The sequence below is a fragment of the Symsagittifera roscoffensis genome, chromosome 4 (genome assembly GCF_963678635.1).
Source record: "Symsagittifera roscoffensis chromosome 4, txSymRosc1.1, whole genome shotgun sequence".
Classification (NCBI taxonomy): Eukaryota; Metazoa; Xenacoelomorpha; order Acoela; family Convolutidae; genus Symsagittifera; species Symsagittifera roscoffensis.
The window spans coordinates 6,222,034-6,233,643 of NC_087065.1; the positions used below are offsets into that span (position 1 = coordinate 6,222,034).

The 11,610-nt window shown below is 34.9% G+C and overlaps 1 protein-coding gene across 1 annotated transcript; it reads left to right on the plus strand.

Annotated features, from left to right (window-relative positions):
- Positions 1–8,717: 8,717 nt before the first annotated feature.
- Positions 8,718–11,402, plus strand: LOC134845211 (uncharacterized; the record flags this gene model as incomplete). The annotated part of the gene is given in 3 exon segments (XM_063862112.1): positions 8,718–8,799; positions 9,065–9,143; positions 11,212–11,402. Coding segments are annotated over 3 exon segments (319 nt in total), but the record flags the coding sequence as incomplete, so codon positions are not given.
- Positions 11,403–11,610: the final 208 nt, after the last annotated feature.

Genomic DNA, 11,610 nt, shown 5'->3' on the forward strand with positions numbered 1-11,610 from the left:
CCATCTTTTGCCTTTTGTATGGAGTTGGTTTTTCAAAGTGATTATTATTGAAGTAAGGAAACAGTTTTTTGTACATTTATCCAGCTGTTTAGTTTGGCTTTATACAAGTAATTTTTAAGCACTTGTTAGTCTGTATCTCGTGTGTGGGTAGGTATCATTCTTTTTTCAATGGGTTGGACAGAAAAGGTACTGAAAATTTGTTTCAATTACATTGTTCTCAAACTCCCCTGTCGATCGAAGAGTTCTTTCAATTCCATACAAACTTCAATCTCTCTTTCCGTACATAATTCTGAGTAGTGTTGATCACCATTTCGCGTCGCAAAAGTTATCTAGTGCGTTTCAGAACACAAATTATCTTGTGTGGTTGTTTTTATAGTCAACAATTTATGCTGACAATTTCAACTTGCTTGCTGGAAAAAATTAATCTCATTCTCCGACAGTTCTTTTAATAGTTTCGCAGCTGTCCAGTTCAGAAATGAGAGTGGACTCCCGGGCTCAATTGTCGTGCGGACAACCTGGTTGTCAATTCTGACCGACGCCTTCAATGATAACATTTTTTTTCTGGAGTTAGGATCTCTACCTATGTCATCCTTTTTTGATATTTTCATCTTGCTTCCAATCGCGTCTCTCTTTTTCGGTCCATTCTGAATGTACCGTTCAATAAGTGACATTGAAGTAGTTTTTGGCTCTATTGACAATTTTTTGAACACTTCACATGAATCAAAGTCTTTAATAAGGTTACATTTTTTATTCAAACATTCTACTTCCTCTGTCGCTTCTTTAAATTTCTGAGATCGTCACATTTCCGAAAACATCAGTTAGCTCATTGCTGTTTTTGCATGGTTTCCGAACTGCAGGACAGTTATTAATTGTCTATCCGAGAAAATTCTACCACATCACTTAGACAATTCTTTTCCTTAAATATGTCTACCTTTGTTTCTACCAACGTTTTGCTTACTTTTGCAAATTAGATTTATTGGATTTTTTGCCGTTGTGATTCCGACTTTTGAGACGTTAGAGTAGTCTGTTTACTGTGCAAAATTCAAACCTTTTTGAGTATTTTGCTTGGCGTTGACGTTTCAAAGTTTCACTCGAAAAGAATAGGTTTATACGATCTCATCTTCGAAATTACCTAGTTCTGACATTGCTGCTTGTGCAGTTAATGTGGCGCGGAATGATTCCAGTGTGTCAGCTGACCTCTGCGACCCGTTGAAAAGCTTGTATCTTTCGTACGTAACGCTTTTTGTTTTTCGAACGAATTTTGTGCCAGCAGTGCCACTTTTTTGACTTTTTTTTCGAAATCTACGCATATGGTTTTTTGTACAAACCTTTTCTTCAACCCTGTTGCCACAGCTAGAAAAAACGAGCCGCTTTCTGAATCCTTGTTACAGATGTTATGTCCCATTTTTACCCCTCTCTTCCTTCTTTCTTTACTCTCCAACATAACCCTGTCAGTTGCCAATTTATATTTTATTGTTTTTTGCTGCTACAGCAGCATCTTCACCTTAACGTGGTGCCTCCGGTCCTAGCAATGGCTCCTCTTGGACTTGTTTTTGTTCCTCCAGTAATTTTTCTGGATTCACAATTTTATAACAGTCACACAGCCACATATCTTGAAACCCCATGGTAGATCCGAGTTCGCCGTTGTCCAGAAAACTGAATTACCAAGACAGATCGATTGTTTGGGTCATGAATCCTGCTGACTGCGCCATTTAAAAACTCAAAAAATTTCCCTGAGCTCATCGGTTGCAAAACTAATAAGAAATTCAAGAAGTTATTTTAGAATAATCTTTCTATCCTTTTTCGAAGCTCAGATCTATTGGCTTGGTCCTATAGCTCTGTATGGTAGACTGGCCTTGCAACAGTTCTCTGTTCAGGTTCGCATTATTGGCCTGATATATCAAGGCTTTTAATGCCAACTTGAGCAGAGAATTGCTGCAAGCCCAGTCTACCATGCAGAGCTCTAGGACCAATAGTTGTAACATTTTAATCATGCAATAAAAACAAGGTCACTGCAACTGCAATACGACAAAGTCTCACAAAATGAAAAAAAAAACATTTATGCTATCGTTGATAAATTTTTAAGTTTTTTCAAGTTCTTGGCATTTTTTTCAAGGTCGAGCTCGGTCATTTATTTTGAGCAGCTATATTAATATAGGTTTGACTATATGCAAAGAATTGGGTTTGCTGTGAAAAGTAAGGAGATAGTTTTTTTTCCAAAATAGTTTTTTGTTTCGTGATCGATGTGATCTATAATATTGCCAATTATCATTACGGATTAACTGAGAAAGTAATTGACCTTGATGCATTGATTTACCCAAGCACAGTAGATAATTTTTGATGAAGATGACGCCTATGCAAACAGCCCAATTCAGCTTACTGCATATCGAATCCTTGTCTTCTTATTTAATCAAAAGATTTTCATTCACCAGGTTTGAAAAAAAAACAAGTCTTCCTGGTCGATGTGCAAGTAGCACAGATTGTTGCGACCACTGTTATCATTGCAAAAAAAAAGAATCGAAGGTTAGAATGTTGTTTTTTCCAATTTACATTGAGTGCAGAAAAACCGGTAATGAGATGCTAATGACCCGGATTGAGGTGCTGATTTATGTTTTGACTTTCAAATTCGAGTACACGTCAGTACTCGACAGAAAAAGAATAGTCGAGAAGAAGAAGAAGAAAGAACACTTGAATTACTATACAATAAAGAGCCGTGGCATCAGTGTAGCAAAGTGTAAATAATAAAATTGGTTATAAATTCATTGGTTACTTCAAACAAAAACAAAACATCAGAAAACAAGCAATAAACAAAACAAAAAAACAAAATCGGTTACAGTTCGGAAATTGGTTGGTTAAAGTATATGAAGTTTTGGATACTATAGAAAAATAAAGATTTAAGAATTAGGAACAAGCTGGTAATAAAACTTTACAAACAATTTTACAGATAGTCCAATTATACAGCGTATATACAGAGTATATACAGTTTCTCTTTCAAGCAATGTGTGAAAAATTAAACTGAATTAAAACATATAAAACTAGCAAAAACGGAAATCACGCCACGTATTTGTATTAGTACATATAGGATTGTTTCTCAATTCACTCACGTAAAATTCTTTCAATTTTTTCTTGAATTCTGTTTTCGATTTTTCTAAATTGCGCAAAATTATAGGCAGTGAATTTCATTTTTTAGAAATCAAATGAAAAAATGATTTTTGTAGAGAAGCAGTCGAAAACAAAACATCAGCAGTCAAAAAAAAACATCAGAAAACAAGCAATAAACAAAACAAAAAAACAAAATCGGTTACAGTTCGGAAATTGGTTGATTAAAGTATATGAAGTTTCGGATACTATAGAAAAAAAAATAAAGATTTAAGAATTAGGAACAAGCTGGTAATAAAACTTTACAAACAATTTTACAGATAGTCCAATTATACAGCGTATATACAGAGTATATACAGTTTCTCTTTCAAGCAATGTGTGAAAAATTAAACTGAATTAAAACATATAGAACTAGCAAAAACGGAAATCACGCCACGTATTTGTATTAGTACATATAGGATTGTTTCTCAATTCACTCACGTAAAATTCGTTCAATTTTTTCTTGAATTCTGTTTTCGATTTTTCTAAATTGCGCAAAATTATAGGCAGTGAATTTCATTTTTTAGAAGTCAATTGAAAAAATGATTTTTGTAGAGAAGCAGTCGAACAATGTTTGTCAAAAATAATTTGTTTCTTTCTTTCGTTGAGCCTATAATTGGCAGTCGGTAGTCTCAGTGTATTTTCAAAAGCCTTCTTTTTGTTTGTAAAATATTGTTATGAGTATGTTATACACTTTAACTCAATTCTTTTCTCGATTCCAATGAACGATTTGCTAATGCGAAGAAGGGAATAAGATTTAAATTTCGATCTGAAATATGTTCTTTTTAGCGCCCAGTTCAACTGTTTCTCCAGAGATAGCATCAAAGTAGCATTAATTTGTTGTAAAAAAATTGCTGAATAATCTAAATGTGATAAAACAAGACAATGAAGCAAGGCAACTAATGATAATGTCGGCAGTTGTTGTCCAATTGTATCAATAGTTTTAATCCCTTGGGCCATTTTTTGGAGAACTGTTTTGATTTGAGCATGAAAAGATAAACTTGAATCAAGAATTATGCCTAAATATTTGCATTCTGATTTTTTGGCTACATAATGCCCACTAATTACTAGTTTATCAGTATCCACATTTTTGCTATCATTTTTTTGACAAAATGTTATAAATTCCGATTTAGATGCATTCAGATTCAATTGGTTCTCTGCAAAAAATTCCGTTAGATTATTGAGTGATTTTTGCAATCGATTCAAAGCATCCTCAGAAATTATAGAAGAGGAAAAAACCATACAGTCGTCAGCATATTGAACTAAAGTACAACCTTCATATAATCGCTCTTGTATGTCATTAACATATAAATTGAACAACAACGGACCAAGTACCGTTCCTTGTGGGACACCTAGTTTTATTTCAATCCAGTCTGAAAAAATTCCATTGACGTTTACTCTTTGAATACGTTTGTTTAGGAAGCTAGCAATTAAAGCATTTGCTCCATTTGAAAAACCAAGAGAAAGCATTTTTTTCATTAAAACTTCATGCGAAATAGAATCAAAAGCCTTGGATAGATCTAATAAAGCTGCATGTACGATTTTTTTTGAATCTATTTGATTTCAAATACTTTCTGTCACATAAACAAGAGCATCTTGTGTTGAAATGTTTTTGCGAAATCCGAATTGAAAAGGTGTCATTATTTGAAATTTGTCAAGATGTTCTTTTATTTGGGCATGTAAAATTTTTTCAAAAAATTTTAGAAAAAGCACAAGTTATTGATATTGGCCGATAATTTCTTGCATCCATTGGGTCATCTTTTTTAAACAAAAGGGTTACGTTTGCTTTTTTCAGTTCGATCGGGAAAATGTTCTCATCTAAGCAAGTATTTATGACAAAAGTTAAATGTGGAACTATAACTGATTGACCGTCAATGATTGCCCAAGCAGGTACGGTACAAGGTCCGAGAAGTTTTCTAACATTGATTTTTCGAACTATATCAAAGCATTGCTTCACTGTAATGTGTTGAAAATGAAAAGGTGCAGATTCAGAGGCAGATTTGTTGTAATTCGGAGGCTTTTTAGCGCCGAAAAATTCGCCTAAGTTTGAAAAAATATAATTTAAATGATTGGCAATTTTTTTGTCTTGGGTTATCATTTCACTGAAGGAATTTCGTAGAACTCTAATTCGATTGTTGCCAGAACATGTACCTCTAACTTGGTTAATATATTTCCATTTTTGTTGGATAGTGCTGAGAAGTGAAAAACAATTTTTTGAATGATCGAGTTGTTTACTTCTAATCAATTGGCTCATTTGATTACGTAAAAACCGGTACTTTGACCAATTATTGCTTGTGCTTTGACTGCGATATGATCTGAGTGAATTCTGTTTCTTAGTCAACAATTGCTGACATTCTGAATCGAACCATTCCGTTTTCAACACGTTTTTTGTATTAAAATTACAAACAAACTTTTTTTCGATAGGAGCATGTTGCTGTAGAGCACAAGAAATTAAATAAATCATCGTCGAGAACATGTTTTGTGCGTCTGTACATTGATATAAGAGATATCAAGGAAGAGCGGAGAGGGAATTGCAAAATTCATTTTTCTGATAATTTTTCTTATTGAATGTCGAAATTATCCTCGGTAAAACTTTGCCGCATTTTATATCCGTCAAAATAAATGAAGCAAAATGGTCGGTTTTATAAGGTGTATCAAAACAAAATTCAATGCCGTTTGTTTCATAGTCACTGATTATGTAGTCGATATGAGTTTTTGTTGAGGAACTAATTCTGGTCTCATCGTTTGGACAAAAAACCTTCAATCCATATGGAATAATTATAGAATCTAAATTTTCTTTTTCTTTGCTATCCAGATAATTTATGTTATAATCACCCAGAAGCTTAATTTTATTAGAAACTGAAAATGCATTATCTATGTTAAGCGTTAATTGTTCCAAAAAATTGATTAAGTTTGATCTGCTTGGGTTATAACACAAATTAACTAACAATTTTTCTTTATTCGAAATGTTAAATGTAGATTTGCACTCAACCCACACTGACTCATATTTTTCTTTATCAAATAAATTTAAATCAGGCCTCAATTTCGGAGCCAATTTGACTGGTATATATAACAAAACGCCACCGCCTTTCTTTTTTACCGCTGATTGCCTATCATATCTGAACATCGCATGCGTTCTAGGTTGGAAATTCCATAAATTGTCACTATTTTCTTTTTTAAGCCACGTTTCGGAAATTCCTATAATTGTATTTTCGCCCATATCATCAAGAAACTTTTTCAATTGCATCCGTTTTCTAATAATACTTTGAAAATTCAAATGAACAAAATTAAGATTTGCATAATTTTTTGAGCAGATACCGTAGACTGTTTCAATGGTTTCAATAGAACAAGGGTTTTTTCAACATCTCCACTTTGGGTCAGTAACAACGCGAAAAGGAAAAGATGAGTCAGTGTGGTAGCTCTCCGCTCATTTATCCCACATTTCGATGATAATATCTTTTGCTGGCAGCTTAGATAGCCCCAGTAAACAATAGTTTTTTCTTTAGTTTCCATCTGAGCCTTGGAAATTAGAAAAAATGCACAAAACAACCAGAATTTAATATTCAGCATAATAAGTTAAATAAATTAAATAATCGCCAAAGTTTGCACCGAGAAAAAATGCGAAACTAGTATTTCCTAAAAAATTTTGCACCGTTTTGGAAAAATTGTAACATTTCTGCCGTTTTTGGATCTAAATTTGATGATTGTTGGGTTTGCTTCATTCTGGGGCGGGTTGTAATCTCACATGTGTTTGCATTAATATCAGAACCTCTAAAAGAATCTCTAAAACTTTGCACCAAAATTTCAACACCCCCATCAGAAGGATGCAAACCATCCGAGCTAAGCGCATCGGTATTTTGACTAAAAATTTTTGTTTATGTCTAAAATATCCAATTTTACTTCGCCCAAGTCTTTTACATTCCGTACTAAATTAAGAACTTGCTTGTTTAGCTTCTGTACATTTGGATTAAAATCTTTTCTAAAAGCGCCTAAGGGAGTTACAGTACATAGTGAAATTGTTTCTGTGGAAAATTTATGATTTATGAGATAAATTAGTTTTTCTAAGCTACTCACGGCTTCCTTCGCGTCGAAATCACTTGAGAGGCAGTCATTTATTCCAATTAGCGTTGTTAAATGTTTAAAATGTCGCGATTTACTGTTTCTCACCAGTTCCAGCAATGCAGAAATTTTGTGCCCACCAAATCCTCTCGCCAACACATTTTCCGATATTTGTTCCCCATGGATTCTGTTAACAATTGAGTCTCCCAGTAATAGGCCAGAATATTCTCCTTCTCGTGGTAAAAAAAATGTTTTCGTTGCTGGTCGAATTTTTCTTCTTGAATATTGGTTGCTTGTATTTTGATTTCTTGGTTATTCTTGCTTTCTTGGTTATTTTCGCTTCGTTTGTTCTGATTTCTGCTCCGAGTTCCAATCTTGCTCCATTGATTTTCAAATTTGTTTTCTGTAATTTTCGAATTGCCCGTGTTTTTAAAATTTTCTAGATCAATAAATTTGTTTCCTCTTTCTTCCTCTTTCGTTGATACAGTTAAGTTTTCGATAATTCGTTTAAAATAAGTAACATTTTCGACCAAGTCTTTGTACAGCTCGTATTTCAATTCGTCGTTCAAATTTCGGAAAGTTTCGAGGTCAAACATGTTGGCGATTAAAAGCGGAATTAAAAATAAGACGTTAAAATGAACCGACTGATCGCTAGAAATTTAATTTGGTTGTGAATTTTGGTTGTGCGAGACAGGGATTCTGGGCGATATAATCACTTGAAATAAGCACATCGAGAAACAAATCTCTGTCGGATTTTTCGCCCGTAAAGCTGCAAACAGCTAAATACTCCAGTATATATGTATTGTTAATGTGCAGTTTGCTAGAACAGCGTGCTATATATGGTCCCAAAAACTGCATGCATAAATATCTACATACAAAGCCAAAAAATGTCAGGTTAAGTCGAATAAAGTCAAAAGATTTGACTCAAAAGTCAAAAAGGTACAAACATCGACCCAATTAGTCCAATACTGACATCGTTTGATTGTTTCAGTTGAATCATGGACCGATTCGGATGAAAACCCGCTCGATCACCACTTAAATTATGCTGGAGCACTTAAATACGGTCGAGCACAATATTTGTGGTCGAGACCGTCGTAAAATATTTCGCTTGGGTCGAAATTTTAAAGCGAGCGGCTCGACCCGGGAATTGCTAACATATGTTAATTCATCGTCTAAATTTTGGAACTTGAGCTCATCGTAGAACTAGAGAAATTATCCGCTTAAGTGTTAGAAATTATACTGAATGAAAAAAGCTGTCAGAAAAAAGCTGTCTATTTTGAAGCTGTCAGAACTGAATGAAAAAAAAAATCGAATCTACGCCTTAGTTCAACCCCACTCTTCGAAAGCTGTAGAGAAATATTTTTTTGTGTTATTTTTGAATCAATTTAAACTCAATTGTTTGAATTGACAAAATTTTTAAGTAAACAGAGAATTATTATCTGACCTTTTTTCAACATTTTTGTAAATGACGCAAACAAGTTAATATTTGCTTGCAAAACCAGAATATTTAATTAGATGAGCGTGGAACAGAGTAGATAATATATAGTTTCAAAATGCTGAAGTTTATATTGATATTTGTTACTTTGAACTTGAACGTAATCGGTGAGTCTATATATGATCAATGAAAGTTCAAAACTGTTTTTTTTTCTTCAGAAAATGGAATACTTATTCATTAACATTTTTAATCGAAACACAATCAGTTAATTACTCACTGAAACCCTAGCCTTACCCGTTTTTGAGCTCTAATGAACTACTTTACGTTTTTAAAGCTCAAAAATTGTCTTTGGTCCACCAGAAAAATACAAAAAAAAGCTTTTCTCAAAATCAATTGCACACTTCACTGTGAAAAGTTGATTTGTCTTTTCAGATGGAGTCAGGTGGTCTTCCTTGAAATTCTACCTCCCGGATGAGGGGCACCCGACCGGAAAACTGTGCAATGATCACAGGTAATAAGCACAAACTAAAATTTGAACCATTAAAACTTTTACTGTTTGTGTACACTGGTAGCTAATTGATGATTTTAATCAAACTTACAAAAAAAACACTCATTCATGAGTCCTTTGTCATCAGAATTTTCGACGTCATAAGCCAAATTTGTGTTGTGCCAAAAATTGAAGTTTGCAACATTTTGAATGAAAACTAAACCTTTCTCGGCGCATGTTTTATCTTAAACACTTTGGGTCAACCGTTCAATTCGCCCCCCATCGATTTAGAGGGGGATATGGATTTTTTATGAGCTAATTTTGAGTATAGCCAAGATTCGTTCAAATTTATTCGTATTACAAAAGAAAATTGAATTAAAACATTGTAATTTGTGTAACTACCAGCATACACAAATGCAAGCCCGCATAAAAAAGTTTTAGAAACCATGGAGGGGTCACTCTACGGTTGGTCACTTAGGGTGGAGGGGGGATTGTACGGTTTGATCCAAAAGTCTATACAATCACTCAGCTTGAAACTATTTTGAGTTATTTGGCCGAAAAATGGGTGACCGCTCGACTAGCATAAAGCTCAACTAGCATAAAAATTTGAAAGCCTGAGAACGTATCGACTAGCATAAATTTTATATCTTTGTTTCTCAGAAATACACTAACATTCCTTTCAAATTGAAACTTGTATCTTAGAGAAATTGAAAATTTATTAACTTAATAAAATTGGATAAATTAAGCAACCAACAAGCAATTGAAATTTCTCAAATTTATGAAAAGTTTTGATGATCAGTCACACCCCCACCCAGGGTCGGATTTAGGGGGGAGGGGTTGGGGGGTCGATCCCCCTTTCCCTCAGGATTCGACCCCCTGCCGACCCAAAGGGTCCCTTTTGGTACTTTTTAAGAAATCCATTTTTGGCCGACCGACCCTAAAGTTTTTCTAAAGGCGCCTTTGGCGCCAATATATACTAATTTTGAAGGGGAGCGCGGTCCAAAAAAACGCGATTTTTTTGTCAAAATTAAAAAAAAATTGCCCAAAAACGGCAAAGCCGTTTTTCAAAATTTTGCTTGTGGCGCACAAAATTTTACCCAAAACATAGTCTTTTTAATGTTTGAGGAGAGCTCGGAATCAATTCCCCCCCCCCCCCCCCCCCCTCGAGACTTTTTTTTGTGTGTATAATCAGGGGGAGATCTAGGATTTTAAATTGGTCGACATTTTTTGGGTCCGCTTCAAAACCAGTAGATATTGGCGCCAAAGGTGCATCAAGAAAAATTTCAAGGCTGGTCGATGGAGGTCATAAAATAAAACCAAAGTGGTACCCTTTGGTTGGTGAGGGAGTCTAATCCCTGAGATAAATGCGCCCCCACCTAAATCCCCGAGCATGTGTAATGATTTTAAAGTTTTGACAATATTTGACGGATGACGGATGTCTTCAACTATACACCCCCCCCCTTTTGCAAAATGGGGGGAGATTCGTTACTTGGTACAACGTTTACATATACTTAACCATTGAAATATTTCTTTATAGGGGTGACATGTCGTTAGTAGGTACCCTAGGGGGGGGGGAATAGTTGAAGAGATTCAATTTGACTTATGTGTTTCGATTTTTATGCTAGTCGATACGATTTTCAGTTTTCAAACTTTTATATTAGTTGAATTTTTTGATAGTTAATTCACCGCCAAAAAATGATATCCATAATGATCGCCAAAAGTTGATCAAATTGAGTTTTTAAATAATAGCACAACACCCCTATCCCCACCAAACAACCCTTAAATCAGCAAAATGAAATACATTTGAAAAAAACTCCCACCGCTGACCCTCAACAATTTTGTACAGACTAGGGTTTCAAAAGAACCGTTTCTTAAATTTAAATTAAGAAACAACCCAAAGAACAACGCAAAAATGTTTGTAAAATTATCTTTCTCGAATAGAAGGAGGTCGGTTATTGTTTTTGTGCTGCGACAACCAATTAAATCCGAATTTACAGCTCAAGACTAACAGCGGCTGCAAAAAAAACTGTAATAGTCGATTCATCACTTTTGTCTTCTCAATTTTGCTAAAATTCACTTTTTTCTTCTACAGAAGAAGCTACTGTCTCTGGGGCTATGAAATTGAGTCCAATGTCGGAGGCCAAGGTCACGAGATGATCCACCATAGAAGGCCACACATGTTCGACCACAGCCACTTCATGCACCTCATAAGCGACTCAGCAGACGGCAGAGAGCAGCTGTGGTCCAGAATCAACTGGCTCTCCCTAGATCCAGAACATTGGGGTTGGTAAACGAACAAAGTGATTTGGATAACTTAAATACAAGGGGGGGGGGGGGGGTTTAGTCAACAGTTTGAATAGTAGAACATAGAAGCCTTGGTGAAGTTGCTTTAGGTCTCGTCAGAATGCCTGCGGTTCAAAGATCACCTGTCACCAGTGGCGCGCACAGAAATTTTTCTAGGGGGGGAGGGGCGGTTTTTCGACTTTCGAAA